The sequence below is a fragment of the Micromesistius poutassou genome (genome assembly GCF_964030765.1).
Source record: "Micromesistius poutassou genome assembly, chromosome: 14".
NCBI classification, from domain to species: Eukaryota; Metazoa; Chordata; class Actinopteri; order Gadiformes; family Gadidae; genus Micromesistius; species Micromesistius poutassou.
In genome coordinates this window covers 7,076,220-7,092,780 of record NC_140284.1, presented here as the reverse complement: position 1 = coordinate 7,092,780, position 16,561 = coordinate 7,076,220, and the positions used below count along the sequence as shown (strand labels likewise).

Below are 16,561 nucleotides of genomic sequence, written 5' to 3'. Positions count from 1 at the left end.
CGGATCAGAGCACAGGACACACCTTTCTCAGGGCTCTCCTCACCCTCTGCTTCCTGCTCTTCCTCCTTCTCATCCTGCTCCTCCTGCTCCACCTTCTCCATCTCTCTGTCCACAGGGCTGTCTGAGACAGCAATAACTGCTGGGACCTGATCCTGGGCCGGAGCCTGGACCTCTCCTATGGCCTCTGCCTGCCCTAAGGCTTCAGCTGGGGGGCTGTCCAGTTCAGGCTCCTCCCCGCTCCACTGCTGCTCCTCAATAGCTGCCTCAGATTCTGCTGCTTCTGTACTCTCCTCCTCCTCCTCTTCCTCCTCCACTTCCTCCTCGTAGTCGGCTGTAAGAGCCTCCATGGTTTCTTCTTCTTAAAAACACGGCGAAGAGGTGGACAGATCAAAACTACAGGCAACACAGACTTGGGTTATATGGCTATAACTATAAAAACTAGACTAAAACAGTTCAATTATGCTTGAGTGTTGCTCATCATATAGTCTTGCCAAAATGGAGCAATGTCTATTTAAGATTTGTCTTTAAGTATTTTTTTTATATCAATATATATACATAAGTAAATTGTTGATTTTTTTACGGCACATTATTAACAATTAGAATCCCTATTTTTCCACTATGTCACGTTAACAAACACAATGGTTTTAATGCAATGATTCACTTTTGGTTTGGTCTATAACTGATTAAATATAGCTGTGTAACATTTTGCGAAAATATTTTAGGGACCATGTATGTGCACTGGCTCAATAATTGGATACAGCTTAATCATTGGTAGAGATTGTAAACATCCGCAGATCTATTCATTATGGTATGCTAATACTGGAATTAGAAAATTAAATTATCTGCACGTTGACACTGTGTTGACAAGGTGTTTGAGGCATTAATAGAGCATTAATTGGGCCACAAAAAGCAAATAGTGACAGCAAAAGCGAACGTTGACACAAACCTTGTGCAGTCGAAACACGAGACAACTTTTTTATATTTACATTTAACTGTTGTGCATAGTGTGCATACATACAGCTAATGGTTTGGCTGACAGACGTGTGTCTGCTGTTGCTATGTTTTTATTCATGTAGAAACGTCAAACAATCGTATCATTGAACACTATTGAAATATGCTTGAGCGTATGTCCTTGCATTAGTGCTGTGCCAAATCCTACACATTGGTCTGGTCTAGATCTATCAAATTGGTCTCCAAATGGACCTTGTATTCAAAGAGAGAGTGGGCGAAAATAAATATGCTTATTAATGTTGCTGTTACTGACCGAGAGAACCGCATTTTTCTTTATCAAAAAGCTCCAGGCAATCGTCCCTAACCCATGGTCCATTACGTCAGCCTGTAATTTGATTGCTGTTGCTTTGGAAGGTCACCTACAATGCCTTGGCTGAGTGCTGCACTTCATCGAGGCGAGAGATGCATTTCTCCTCAATGGTAAACAATGGCTCTGTTAGACCTGAGAGATGCTGGCGCTAGCCGTGTTTGAACGGCCTAACCCACAGTATGTGTACTGACCAGCCCACCTATTCAGTCCTTTCAGCAATATGGGATTTTCCCCATGATGTCAGTATTCCAGATAATAGGTTAGCTAATTTTATAAAAATTATATATTTTTAATTGTATTTATATTTATTTTGAACATTTAGACTTAAAGAACTCCGATATGAGGTCTAGTTTTGTTATAAGATAAATTACATTGCAACCATTAGCAGCTCCTAAAGAACATATAACTCTTTTGACATCCATTTTATTGCATGCAATAAAATGAGGCCTTACTTAATAATAAGCGTGCATATTGTTTCTATTCATTTGCATTTTGCTCAGCTCAAAAAATTGTAGGTAGGAAAACCTCAAAAATTAAGCTGAGCATGGCATTGCATTTGAGGGCGAGAAAGAGGAAGAGCCATAGGGTGGATAAAGTGTGATGAAGAATCATCTTATCTTATTTTTCATACAGGCCTGAAAAGTCCACAGACAACAAGGCCATGTCAAATATGCTGCAGTAAAGTAGTAGGCAGGACCATCTGTCGGCTTAGAACGCATCCCTGCACCACAGGTGTGAGCGCACAGGCGTGTGTGTGTGTAGGTTTGTGGGTGTGTGTGTGTATGTGTGTGAGTGTGAGTGTGAGTGTGTGTGTGTGTGCCTTTGTGCCCATGTGTTTATTCATGTGAATGCGTGTTCTTGGTACAAGAATCATTAAAGACATATGGTGAAAGGTAATGACAGTAGGGTATTGTAAGGAATGGAACCAGTTACATACAGTATGATGGGTGAACACAATGCGGAGATATGACGTGCACATAGGTACATGTGCACGGAGGTCATCACCTCGGGGGTATTTATGAAAGCCATTTGGATCTCACGACCGACAAGTTAATCGGCAGAAACACAATTTTTGCCGTTCCCTCGGATCGTATGTAAAGGTAGATCCTTGTAAACAGCCACAGTGTGTTCAGAGTGACAGGAACAGATTGATCGATTTACAAATGTGTTTTGAATGAGTGTCACCTACAAAGGCTGCAAACGGCTTTGTTTCAGGAAAACAAATCAGATGGAAACAAAATGGTGATAATGTCCCTGTGAACCAAACATTAATCCGCCCCGTCTTCTGAGTAAAACAAGACACCACACAACAAGACACGAGGACACAAGGACGGACGCAAATACGTAAAAAAACGGATGGACAGACAGACGAGGGGGAGAGAGGGAGGGAGGGAGGGAGGGAGGAAAGGGTGGAGGGAGGGGGGCGAATGTGGCCCAAATCACAGAATAAAAATGGAAGGGATTCAGGGTGTGGGGTGTCGGGGCTGAAAACCAGTTAAAAGAGAAAGAGAGAGAGTAATGAGAGAGAGAGAGAGAGAGAGAGAGAGAGAATAAGTGATAGGGATAGGCGTTTAGAGGGAGGGGAGGGGGTCGGGGTGGGGGGGGGGGTCGGACAGGACAGGACAGGACAGGATAGGGGGGGGGGTAGGAGGGGGGCGGCGAAGGTAGTATAGGAGGAACCATGCCGCGGGTTCACCTTCGATCTGTCTAAAGGGCACGGCCTGCACGGGGCGCACGCCGGAGCGTGTCCACTCTGGGCTGAACAAGGGGTGCTCATAGTACTCCTCGTCGGAGTGGTAGGGCTCGTCCTCGGGCACGGACACAGAGATGGAGGGGGCGAGGAACTTGCACCTCTCACGGGAGTTTTGGAAGCGCCTGAGAGGCCCCGCCTCCTCCTCATCCCCTACATCTACAAACGAGACAGACACAAGGAAGAAGAACTGCAGGGGGAAAAGAAAGACCGGAAACACACGCGACTCGGAGGAGGGCGGAGGAGGAGAGAGAGACAGACAGACAGAGAGAGAGAGAGAGAGAGAAAGGGACAGAGATGGAGAAAGAGAGAGGGAGTGAGGGAGCGAGAAAGACGGAGAGAGAGGGAGAGGGAGAGAAAGAAAGAGAGAGAGACGAGAAAGAGAGACAAGGTGAAGAAGATGAAGAAGAGAGAAACAAAGATAGAGAGAGAGAGAGAGAGAGAGAGAGAGAGAGAGAGAGAAAATAGTGAGTGAGACAAGAGAGAGAGAGGTGAAAAAGAGAAGAGGGAGAAGATGAAGGAGAGAGAGAGAGAGGCCAAGAAACTAAAGTGAGAGACGTGAGCTTGTTGGAGAGAGAGGAGAAGGGAAATCAAAGAGACACAAGGTGAGAGTGAGGTATAAAAGACACTGACAAAAGGAGACACACTGACAGGAGACTGAGAGGAGGATGGAAGCTGGGAATGAGCCATTGCAGCCGAGGCATGACATAGATATGGGAAGTGATATGTGAAGCAATGAAGGAACAAACGATAATGAAACCATGTAAAAGATGAAAACCTGGAAAACATCCAATATATTTTCAGTTTTTCCAACTAAGGCGGACCCCTTAGCCACAGATTAGACAATCAACAGAAAACGTGGTTGGCCCTCTTGCCATTCCAACACCTGTGCTCAACCCACGAGCCACAAGGAGGACCAAAACGAAAGACAAGGAACGACAACGGATAAAATGAAACAAACAAGACGAACACAGTTAGATGTGCAAAAAGACGTGAAAGTCAAAAAAACAACAATAAAACACAGAACACATACATAAAAAAACAAAAAGGGTTTCACAGGGTTCTCGTATTGTTGGAACAGAGGTAAGGGGTAAGGGGAACGGAGCGAAAGGAAGAAGGAGATAAGGAGTGATAGTGTGTCCTCCAATGATATACAGTGCTTTAATGATAATGAGTGTGTGTGTGTGTGTGTGTGTGTGTGTGTGTGTGTGTGTGTGTGTGTGTGTGCGTGTCGATGTTGAGCACTCGTGCATTCCAAAGTAAACCATGCGACCAGTACAAGGTCAGGAAGGAAGGCGTGGTGAATACCAGCAGCTGAATCTGAAAGGAGAATACTTTCCTTTCTAATTGGGTGATTAGCAGAAAAAAAGCTTTTCCGAACGAAAAGAGAAATTGAGACACGTTTGTGTTTTTTGGCAGCAGTGTCCAAAGTACAAACACACATAATCCTTGTGTGTCCTCCGTTTGAGTGTAAAAACATCCGAAACAGAATTGGCCCCAGAAGGCCCCCACTGATCCCAGAGAGCCTGTGATGCAGTCACAGGGAAAAGTAGCTAGAATATGCATGAAGAAATGCCCTGGTGTACACGGGCTGATCCTCACAAACATATACACACACACACACACGCGCGCGTGTGCGGGCGCGCGCACACACACACACACACACACACACACACACACACACACACACACACTCGACCGCATGCACCCACACACACACACACACACACAAACCGTACCTCGTTCCAGCGGGCCGAAGTGTTGCGCAGCAGGGGAAGGAGGTGGAGAGGGGGGCAAGTTGGTGGTGTCTTCGACTGCAGTTGGAAATACAGACGGAGGGAGGAGGGACCACAGAAGGATAGTGAGGGAGAATACACATATATTTCAAATGTCTGAACAAATCACATTTTCCTTGGCATATCAACATTATCATCTGAAATAACATAACAACAATGACATAATAATCATTCTCATTATCAAAAATGATAGAATTATTATTATTACTATTAATAATATTATCTACTTTATTAATTGTACGTCCCTAACACTATATAGTGTAATTTAATTAATAGAATTATTTACAGACAGAGAGACATAGAGAGTATGAGAGTATGACAGACAGACAGACAGACAGACAGACAGACAGACAGACAGACAGACAGAAAAAGCACCATGGCAACTTGAATCATCCAAAGGGTCTATGGTTCAGACACAACATTTACTTGCGGGCCCTGGTAAAAATGGTCTTTATAATTTTTGTGTGTGTCTGGTTACTCAAGTGGTCAACAAACCAGCTTGTATTGGGGTGTATGAGTATGTGTCTGTGGGTACGGCAGACTCTGCCTTGTTAATCCATTGAGCTGCTCTAACACATGCTCTGTGTCTCTGTGTGTGTGTGTGTGTGTGTGTGTGTGTGTGTGTGTGTGTGTGCGTGTGTGTGTGTGTGTGTGTGTGTGCTGACTAGCTCTGGTGCCTGCCAATGGGGGTTGTGATCCTTAAGGAAGCGTTAGTTTGGTTGCAAGCCACAGTTCATATCACAGTAAGTACTGCTTTCATCTTACATAATGTGGACGAATTCGACAACATTGAGAGATCAATAAGAGATGGATCTGTCTGTCAGCCATTACTGAGATCCGTATGGAGAGCAGATCATGTGTTTAAACAAAACTTAACAAAAATCAATGCTTAAGAATAAATAAATCCCAAAGAGGCAATCAAAAGAACAACAACATTAGGACCAAAAATTAAAAGTTTAGAAGCACTTGAGGTCACAAACTAATTAGAACTTGGCAATTTCATTTTTTGTACTGCAAAAGCTGCAGCTGCATCAGATCAATAGGGCAGCGTTCCAACAGAGAGATTGAATTTGCAGACGCATGAGATTAGACACGACTCGCCAGCTACATTGTCATTATTGTTAGCCTGGGAAGCTTTCTAGGGGAATGAAAAGCAATGCAAAGCGTAATCAAATGCAACCCAGAAAAATACCAATATGATATCAACCTTATTAAAATGCGTATTTGACCAGATTCCAGTTAATCTACTGGCTATTGGAGGAATGGCTGATCTCTTCGGTCTCTGTGATATGCAAAAAGTGATAGAGTTGTATAACGAGCTGTCTCAAATGTGTTCCCGTTCACACATGATTAATCCATCATTTATCATTATCTTCATCAGATACAGAGTCTGCTGCATTGGATAGTCAGTATACTGTCAGGATTCAGGGTTTGTGTTTATTGTACATGTAAACGGTGGTGTTGATTCATTCATAAGACAATGCAATACATGTTTGTAGTCATATTTGTCTCTGGTTAAAGCCCACCTATCAACCCAAGCTAAGGGAGTCCTTGTGTAGGCGTTCTTTTGTTCATTTAGCTTATTGTGCATTGAGGAGTGTGGGAATGCTGTTATTCTGTTTGTGTCTGTATGTAAGAGAGAATGAATTATGTGTATTTAAGCACCCCTTATCCATAACGTGTGTGTGTGTGTGTGTGTGTGTGTGTGTGTGTGTGTGTGTGTGTGTGTGTGTGTGTGTGTGTGTGTGTGTGTGTGTGTGTGTGTTGGAGAGAATGTAAGCGTATTTAAGCACTCCACATCCTTAACAGGAAGCCTGAGTGTGTGTGCATGCTCGCCTGCTTGTGTGACAAACCCACCTGAAGGAAGCCTCTTGGCTGTGTCCGCTAGGCTCTCCTGCTCTCCTTTCAGAACCGCCACCGCCTCCGCAGTCACTTCCTGTACAATCCGTGCAGACACTTGCTCTGCATGAAGCAACAGACAAAAACAACCACGACTCATTCCTCTTCCAGTCTGAGAGTAGGACAAAGCAGACCATTTCCATGCGTTCAAACTCGGGAGACGGCGATGAGAAAGAGGGCCTTTCAGTGTAGAAGGAGTTGTTATTGATCCCCCAGGGGAGAGATTGTGTTCTTCATATGTGTATTTGAGTCATCAGGCTAGTCTTTAAGCCTAGTCACCGAGACTGAGAGCGTGACTGAGAGCGAAGCTCAGTGGAAGAACCAGAGACAGGGGAAAACAAAGCCTTGCTCACCTTTGACTTGGTAAAAGCGGTCACCAAACGATTCACTTTGGGCAACATCCCTAAAAGCTGTTACGAGGGTTGACCGAAACAACAGACGTGACGGGACAGGAAATAAACCATGGGATCCTGGCCTCACCTTGGTGCCGATAAGCTTTACCAAACAATGTTGCTGTACTCTTGATGCCTACATGCACCGTTGCTAATCCAAGATGGTCTCCTATATCAGGGATGAGGATATGGTTGTGTGCACCATGCTGTTGTTGTTCCACTGTTGACATTTTTCTTTATTTTGACTCCTAAATAATGAAAGTACTTGCACTGTTTATTTGAATGGCAAACATTGCAACCATATGAAATATTATACACAGACATTGAATTGTTTCTGAATGGTGGGCAGAGGGAATGGAAGAAGTTGAACCGGGATTCTTTTAAGACAAAATCTACTCAAATGTTGAAATGTGAAGCTAAAAAGTTTCCACCATAGAAACTGCAGATAACTGTAGCCAGATAACTGTAACCTTGAGCCATTCACTAATAAAGCAAAATCAGAATTTACATTGAATTAGAATATGAAACATCTAGGGGTGCACGATGATTATCGGGCCGATAACAGAAATTATTACGTTGTGGGTATTTTATTCTTACTTTCACTAACTTCACAGTACACATTTGCACAGACACAACCGGACTCATTACTTCACTAAACTGACACGCACTACCGCTCGCTCTCGTCGCTCGTCCACTCACACACTGCCATTCCCACGCACACACAAACTACTCTCATAACACTGATTATTGACAACAGTAAGCTGAACATTATAGGGTCCCGGCCTTTCACTCCCTGTTTTCTCAGTTAAACACAGAAATTAACTTTTGTCCCAGTGTTTGTTAGATGTGAAATGAAGCAAAAAAAGACGCTCTCTTTCTCCAGTAACCCAGTCGTTCGCGACTCCTTTCTTCTTTTCTTCTATTTGTCTGTAACTCATGCTCCAATCGATGCGGATGTTGTGGATGCAACAGAATATATGATGCATCGCTGCAGCAACATTTAAGATAATCGTGATGAGTTCTGCCCATTCTGCCTCCGTTGCTGTCTGCAGTCAGACCAAAACACACCTGAGTGACAGGGGGCGTCCTTATCCCACCACTTGCGAACCTCAACCCTACATCATATCCCGCCCTTTGCAAGCCCGCCCCCCTAAACCCCCCGTTGATTCTACTGATGTCTGAGCGACACCGATATCTGCATATCGGGAATCAAGTGTGAACAAAAACCCAAAGGTTTTTGGGTTTGTTCATAGTATTAATGTGATCTTAGGTCATGATCATATATATGTATATGTGTGTGTGTAATCAGTTATCGGTCTTTAGGAGCTGAAAGTTATCGGTGATCGATATTGGTTAAAAAAAGTTATTGTGCATCCCTAAAAAACATCTATGAGCTTCATTGAAAGATAATTGCTTGAAATATATTTGTTGTACTGCTGTTAATGCTTACATATGTGCTGAAATGTTGACCTCAATACAAAAGGACACAAATAGCTAACTTCACTACATCAAAACACAAAACTTTTTCTAGGACACTTGCACATTCTCTAAAAAAAATACAACATTTGCAAAGCGTCATTGTAAAAAGGTTTTTTTGGAACTGCTGTTTTTTTGCGTATGCTTTCCAGACAACATTGCACTCACCATCACAACTAAAAAACACTGAAAAACAAATACACAAATACACACCCGCAATCCCAATACACCGAGCAGAAGCTCACATACACAAACACACGCACACTACCCAACACCCACACTCAAAATCTCCTTACAGAAATGATCGTCATAGCCTCCTCGCCCCCTCATAGTGTCTATTTTTGCTGCCGAGATGAACTGAAGCATTCGCCTTGTAGTTCTTCCAACAAGGAAACGACACAAAAACAAAAACAACCTAAAATACCACCGTACTGACGAACAAGCCCTCACACTGAGACCTCATCATTTCATACTCCCGACACCCATGGGTCTGACAGACAAATAGTTGAGCCTCTTTTTATCTCAGGATGACAGTCTCCAGTCTCTATGTCTCTGGCGCCGGACCTGTTGTGTTAACATGTGACAAGGAAGCAAATACTGTGGCAGATTACGATTTTGAAGTATGCAAGAAATATTGATACATCATAAATATAGTTTGGAAAATCTTTTAGTGATAATAATACACATTGATCAGACAACTATCCTCGCTGACCTCCATTCATTTGAGTATAAACATAAAGCCTGTTTCAGGTTTTCCATAGAAGCCATGTTAGAATAACATGACATCCTGGCCTGATTACGTCATACACACACATTTATCTTCCCCACCGGCTCACCCATATCTCAGGTACACATACGCTCACACATAGGCGTGATCATGGCCTACACGCAAGCACAGCAATGGATCCTGATATGCACTTAAAAGTGTGAATGCAGGTTCATGAGGTTCGTGAATGCAGGTGCACACACACACACACACACACACACACACACACACACACACACACACACACACACCGGGTTCAGTGGTTAGTCATGCCTTTTGTCTGTCTCGAGTGAACACGCCCAGACAGACAGCCACGAATGAACAGACACGCACACACACAAACACACACACAAGCACACACACTCAGACGAAAAATTGTGTAACAGTGCAAACATCAAAATATGGTCTTTGTCTCGAATGATAGATTACATTGAGTGACACATGGAAAGACCATCGCAGCCTTTCATTAACTTGACAAAGACAGACACAAATGAAGACACTAATTAAAACCTTTTTGCACAGTCAAGGTCCTTATAAGGTACTGCTGGTAAAATATATTTTCAGAAGAGTTACCAATGAGTCAAGAAAACACACCAACACCGACATACAAGAAGCATCAGTGAAAATAAAATCTTGGCGTTACCTGTATGAGGGGCCGGCTGCTGAAGCGGAGAGTCTGTGTGCTCCCTGAGCTCCCACTAAGACTGGAGCTCTGAGCTGAGCAGCACACACTCTGTCCCCCCACACACGCACACGCACACACGCACAGCAAGATAGCACTGGGGAAAAGGGAGAAAGGGCGAGAGAAAGAGAGGATGAGGAAAGAGAGAAAAGAGAGAGAGAGAAAGAGAAAGAGAAAAATAGAGAAAGAGCGAGCAAGAAAAATAGAGAGAGAGAGAGAGAGAGAGAGAGAGAGAGAGAGAGAGAGAGAGAGAGAGAGAGAGAGGGGGGGGCGTGCTGCTTGGTTTTGATACCAGACATCCCGCACCGAAAAAAAAAAAGTGTCAAATCGAGCAGTTGCCATAGCAACAAAGCACACGGCCAGGATGGCCGACTGCGATTCGCGGCCCTCTTATAATTAGGATGCCAGCGACATCTCTTATTGGCATTCAAGCCTGTCCCCTCTCTCCTATTGTCCTTTTTATCCTCTTGTTCATTTCCTCTGCAGTCTGTTTCAATGACCATGTACGCTGGATCACCCAGCCCACATAGGGGTGGCATTGTAGGGACCTTAGGGTGCAGGCCGGCAGCGGTGATCTGGCTCAGACCTGAGTCCCCTGGTTCAGCCCAGTCGCTGACACATGCTAATATTGTCACCGAATGATGCAAATTTGGAGTTATTATTAGCATTATAGATTTGATTCATCTTTTGACTTTGACTCCTGGTCTTATCATCTGTTTCATACTACATTTATAAGTTATATATTCGTAAAAACAACAGAAGAGTTTTATTTATATCTACTATATAACTAACTAGATCTATCTACATGTTCACCAGGTTTGGGCCACCATGAGCAGTACAATAGGTACTCCTCATAGTGTCCCTCACTCACAAGCTTATACCATTCAAATATAGTGCCCTGCTGGTAATGACCTCCAATACTGTAAATGATATGTAATTACATTGGTGCATTTGGCTCTGAAATACCGAACCATATTCTTATCATGAAAATCATGAAAATCATATCATGAAATAGGCAAAGCGCATTGTCATTGCCCTTGAAGGGGCGAGTGTGCGCGTGTTCTGTATCTGGTCTGACTGCTTGGTAAAGCACCCGAACACATCCATCTGTCTGGGCTATTCCACGCCTCTAGACACTCTGGGTCCCTGGGCCGTCTCAACCAGGTACAGCTGGTGGCTTTTCTCTCTCTCTCTCTCTCTCTCTCTCTCTCTCTCTCTCTCTCTCTCTCTCTCTCTCTCTCTCGCCCTCTCTCTCGCCCTCCCTGTGACCAGGACATGCCTTCATGGCCTTGATGCATTCATTCATTCCAGGGGATTTGTCGTGACAGCACATCCCCAGCTACCCTGAGAGATGTGGGGGACCGCCAGATGACCCCCTCTTGCCCTTCCCTGCCGCGCCGGGCCCTGGGCCGGGCCGGAGAGAGGCGTGTTGATGTAGGCTGACAACAGCATGTTAACCAGAGAAAGAAAACACACACACACATGTCAACACCCGCACACGTCTGTGACATACACTGACGCTTGAGTGCTTGTGCAATTCTATCTAATTTAATGTCTCTGGTTTTAGCTGAGCAACTGTTACAAAGGATTTCCTCAGGGGTCAATAGAGTCCTCTGTATCTGCATAGTTGTGGCTTATCAGCTTTGAAGAAGCCCAAGGTTATCCCTGTATCACTGACTAGGATCCAGAGTCTCCTGATGTGTGCAGGGGCTGCAGGTAGGATCAGTCTTCTCTTGTTCATTCCATTATGAGTTCAGTTGGTATTGCTTCTACAGTAAGAAGAACAAGTAGGCTACGACAACTACATTTCAGTTGCTGTTGTTCTGGTTCAATGCTTCGTGCTGGGCTGCTTTCTTGTTGACACCAGATTAAGCCTGTAGCTGCGCGGCCCCGCCGTAGCTTTAGCATCCCTCCCATGCCTTTGATATGCTGATAACAGGCGAGGAAACACATGCTGCGGCTTCAGGCGCTAATTATGCAAATGGCTAGCTAAGAGGGAGCTAGCCCACTCAAAACGCTGACATGCAAGACTACATCACAAACAATATAAGTGGCTTTCTAGAGGTTAACTCTTCAGCTTTGCATTCATTTGTGCTTGGGTTTGTGTTTTTTGTTTGTGTTGTGCACTCCAACATGCTGTCAGGACAATTAACAGGTGTTTCTACATTCATTATTTTGGCATCTTTCAAGCTAGCGTACCCGGCCGTTATCAAGCAACAGCGTGGGTCAGGGCTGGCCGAAACTCACCTCGATATATACAGTCTTTATGAATTCTAATTTAGTCTCAACCTATTTTATTGGTATTTATTCAATTACATTTGAATGGTGTTAGTTTCCTTAAAGGAAGGATTATTTTATTTGTAAGTAAAGGAGGTAATAAGCGCAGGTGTGAAAAGGTTGTCAATCTGAGTGTGGTTAGTCAAGATCTGATGGATGGTGGATTCATGAGGGAGGAGGGTTGGAATGGAGACAATATATATCAGACTGCTGCCATAGATTGATTTAGATGATTATGTGTTGATTCAAATGGAATAAATTAATGCAACATTTATTTAAAAGTAAATTAGAAAATAAAATGTTATTTTAATACTGAAAAGATGAACAATATATAAAGCTTTGTTGCAGACACAGGTCCATATAACACATCATGCAGTATAAACAATACTATAAAAGTAAATTCATAGCGTCTTTAAATATGGCCTTAACGTGTTAAGTGGGCTGCAGCCAACTGCCTACATCGTAGTGGATATGAATAATGGGTGGGAAGAGGCGGAGCACAGAAGCATTACTAAAAGAGTATCTCGGTATCCTAGCGATGCTCAGAGAGGACATCTTCCCCACAAGTGCAGCTGAGGCGCAAAAAGGTAAGAGGCAGTCAGAGAGCACGACGCAGTGAACAAAAGCCCCCCCTCCCACCCACCCCTTTGGTAAAAAAAAGTTCAACGCAGGGAAGGGGGGGGGGAGGGGTGGGGGGGGGGGGGAGGCACCGTTGCCATGGTTACGCCGAGGGAGCAACGGTGCGGCGCGCTGTGCCGGCCTAGCTCGCTGTGCTGTGCGAGGGCTCCTAGGCGAGTGGGGGGGGGGGGGGGGGGGGGGGGGGTGGGGGCTGGGGGGCTGGTTGGGGGTGGGGGCGGGTGTATGGAGCCCTTTAATCACAGTGCCATAATAACCCTGTGTGATGCTAGCCAGCTCTCTGGCAACTAGCGCCTACGCAGCGCAGCGCAGTAGGAAGACGCAGCCGCCGTGCAGGCGTAGGAGGAGGAGTGTATACACACACACACACACACACACACACACACACACACACACACACACACACAAACACACCTCCACACACATTAGCACCCACACGCGCTGTAAAAACATATATACACGTCACACACGACAACATAGGCCGCGCAAACACAGGAGCGATGGACGCACACAACTCATGAGTCATGCCACTGAAACCTCAGTGTGGGTGGCAAATAAATAAAAAGAGGAGAAAAAAACATATTTGTCCTTTATTCTTTAAACTATTACAAGTTATAATGGGATTGTTCATTTCAGTGAGTGGATAATTATATATATAGATTTTTTATATATTTATTTTTTTGAAAGGTTAAACACAAAGGAGGGTTCAATGTCTGTCCTGCTCCGTGTCTCCCACACGTTTCATTGCAATCGTTTTTATAAGTTCCCGCTAAGTTAGACTTGCTATGTTCATTTGCTGTCCATATTCTCTTTGTTTGTGACATTATTTGTGTCACAAACACGGCCTCATGTATTTCATTATGTAAAAGTCGTCGTATTGTGAGAATAGCGGCTCCTTAACTATTTTGATTGGGCCAAATTCTCTCAAAGATGAAAGCTTGACAAAAAAACGCAGATTTTAAGTAAACTTTAGTACAGATAAAGAATTGACTTAAGATTATAAAGGCAGCGACATCTTGCATACATATATACTGTATACACACACTTATTTGATGATGAATGATTCATCTTCAAGGGAATTGATTGCATGTTAAATCAATGCAAGCTCAGTTAGAAGTAAGGGTAATAGTATTATCAGTTAACCCTAACCTAATCAGTTTATCTAAACAAGATGACCTGAAACAAGGATGAAAACCTAGGCGTATTCCAGTCTGTATTTTTCTCATTCTAGATCAAACTTCCTTCCATTTGAGGATACAAATGCAGGCATTCATGATGGAGCAAAATAGGCTGAAAGATCTGCAGGAAAGTCTTTACCAGGAGGAAACTTACTTTACCAGAAGATAGATCGCACTTAAAGGATGAAGGGGTCAAAGATGAGGCGGCTGTCTTTGTGTAGAGTCTGATCATGTTACAATATGTTATCACAACACTAGCTTGGCTAGTTTGGTTGTCGAGAATGGACAGGACTACAAGCGACTCAAGGAGCTGCTCATGAGAGCGAAGGAAGCCCTGTGTAAGAGTGACTATGGACTATCGAGGAGAAATGGCAATGCTGAGGAATGCCTGCCTGAATGGAAATAGAGAGATGTAGCTTAAGAGAGAGGCTTTACAGATGGAGGAAGAGCACTTCAGGCTGGAGACAGAAGCAGTCAAGGAAGAATGGTCCGTGCACTGAAAATGCATACGAAGGCATTTGACTTGGAAAAGGAGAGGATTTCCCATAAGAGAGATGCATTCGGGCTGGCAGTGTCAGAAATGGCCATGTTGCGGATGGCCAGCTGAAGGAGAAGAGAGGCTTGGCGGAAAAGAGAGGCTTGGAGGTAAAGAGAGAGACAGTCCTCAACAAAGGGAATAACATCAAGGTCCTGACGATGGAAAAACAACATCAATCACACAAGAAGGTCCTAAAGCAAGACAAAGAAGAAGAAGAAAGCCAAGAAAAGTCAAATAGCCACTGACTTTGACCCATCCTATCCTGGCCATGCCAGGATAGGAACTACAACCCTCAACTATGCACACAAACTTTTTATTAAACCTCTTTGCATTGGAAATCGAGCAGAAACAGGGGCTTCACTTTAAATACCCTTTTGCCAATCGGCATCAACCGTTAATCAGTTGTAAATTGCAAATAACCAACCGTTGGTGCATTTGGTGCGAATCCATGAATCACTTTTTGCACAGATGGACAAACAGACGGAGAACGGTGAAGACATAACTTCCTTGGCATGGCTAATAATATTAATGATATCAGAAAATAATAGAGTAAATATAAAATAATAGGAACTTACCGGCGGTCACAGGATGGGCCCCGCTCATGTCCCCGTTGAAGCCATTCTCCCTGGCCGAAGAGAAGGGCCCGGTGGCCCCAGGCTGGCAGGCCCTGTAGGCCGAGCTGGAAGAGGTGGAGGAAGTGGTGGTGGTGGTGGAGGAGGAAGAGGAGAAGCCGTTGGCACCGTGGGGGGGCGACGGATCTGGCCTTCCTGAAGGGTTCCACTGGGGGGCGCTGTCCTCGGACCGCTGACCGTCCGCCATTCTGGAGCTAGCAGTGAGGGCCGAAGGGGAGAAGGGTCGGGCTTCTCTCCTCTCTGGGGGGGGGGGGGGGAGACGGAGAGAGATGTCAAGTATCGGAACGGCAGCCTCTTGAGATGGGGCGTCTGGCTGTGGCAGACACACAGTCCACCCTCCACCAATTTCCCACCATTGCTCCCTCTGTCCCTCACACCAAACTACACCGTCCCAATGTTGGGTAATCCCACACAGCATAATACGGGGGTAGTAAGGATATGAATAGAGATGGGAAAATGTGTTTCCGTGGAATTAACATATATACCATAGATACACGATACATATACGCACACAGTACATATAGAGTGACAACATCCGACATGGAGGCAGATTAAAGAGGCGTCGGCATGCTGCAACACATCCTTTCTTGTGTGTGATAATCCATGCCGCAGAATCCTGTACTGCACGGAGGCTGCTGCGTGTGCAGTGTGTCCTGTCCCTGGTTGTATTGACAGAATATGCCTTCTGCCTGAGCGGCTGATTTGTGCAGTGTTAGATATTTTGCCACTGGCCCAATTCACAGCCACAGTAGGGCAGTGAATCTCTCCAACACCCCCCTGGTAAAGTGTGTGTGTGTGTGTGTGTGTGTGTGTGTGTGTGTGTGTGTGTGTGTGTGTGTGTGTGTGTGTGTGTGTGTGTGTGTGTGCAAGTATAAGTGTGTGTGTGTGTGTGTGTGTGTGTGTGTGTGTGTGTGTGTGTGTGGCGCGCAAGTATAAGTGTGTGTGTGTGTGTGTGTGTGTGTGTGTGTGTGTGTGTGTGTGTGTGCACCTGCATAGGTTTGTGTGTGTGTGTCTGAAGGCAGAGAGCCCAGCCCAGAGGATGTGAGTCTCCAAATGATAGATAGTGGCCATCTTGGAGGTAGGTCATCTTCATTGGCCCTTGGTGCACTTAGTGCACTAGAGACGAAGCCTGGATATGCAGCATCCACATCTAGCTAGCTAGTATTAGCATGCTCCATCACCCACCGTGCAAATCCCTCCCACACAAACACAATCAGG

The 16,561-nt window shown here is 44.7% G+C and overlaps 1 protein-coding gene across 1 annotated transcript in view; it reads right to left on the bottom strand.

Annotated features, from left to right (window-relative positions):
* The window catches only part of map2 (microtubule-associated protein 2), a gene marked incomplete at both ends in the record, with an annotated part of 32,576 nt that extends 17,046 nt beyond the window's left edge, over positions 1-15,530 (bottom strand). Inside the window, 5 exons of the mRNA XM_084478911.1 lie at positions 23-355; positions 3,018-3,230; positions 4,811-4,885; positions 6,725-6,829; positions 15,287-15,530. Of these exons, the coding sequence (XP_084335037.1) occupies positions 23-355; positions 3,018-3,230; positions 4,811-4,885; positions 6,725-6,829; positions 15,287-15,530 (970 nt within the window). The remainder of the gene's footprint in view (positions 1-22; positions 356-3,017; positions 3,231-4,810; positions 4,886-6,724; positions 6,830-15,286) is intronic.
* Between the last annotated feature and the right edge of the window lie 1,031 nt (positions 15,531-16,561).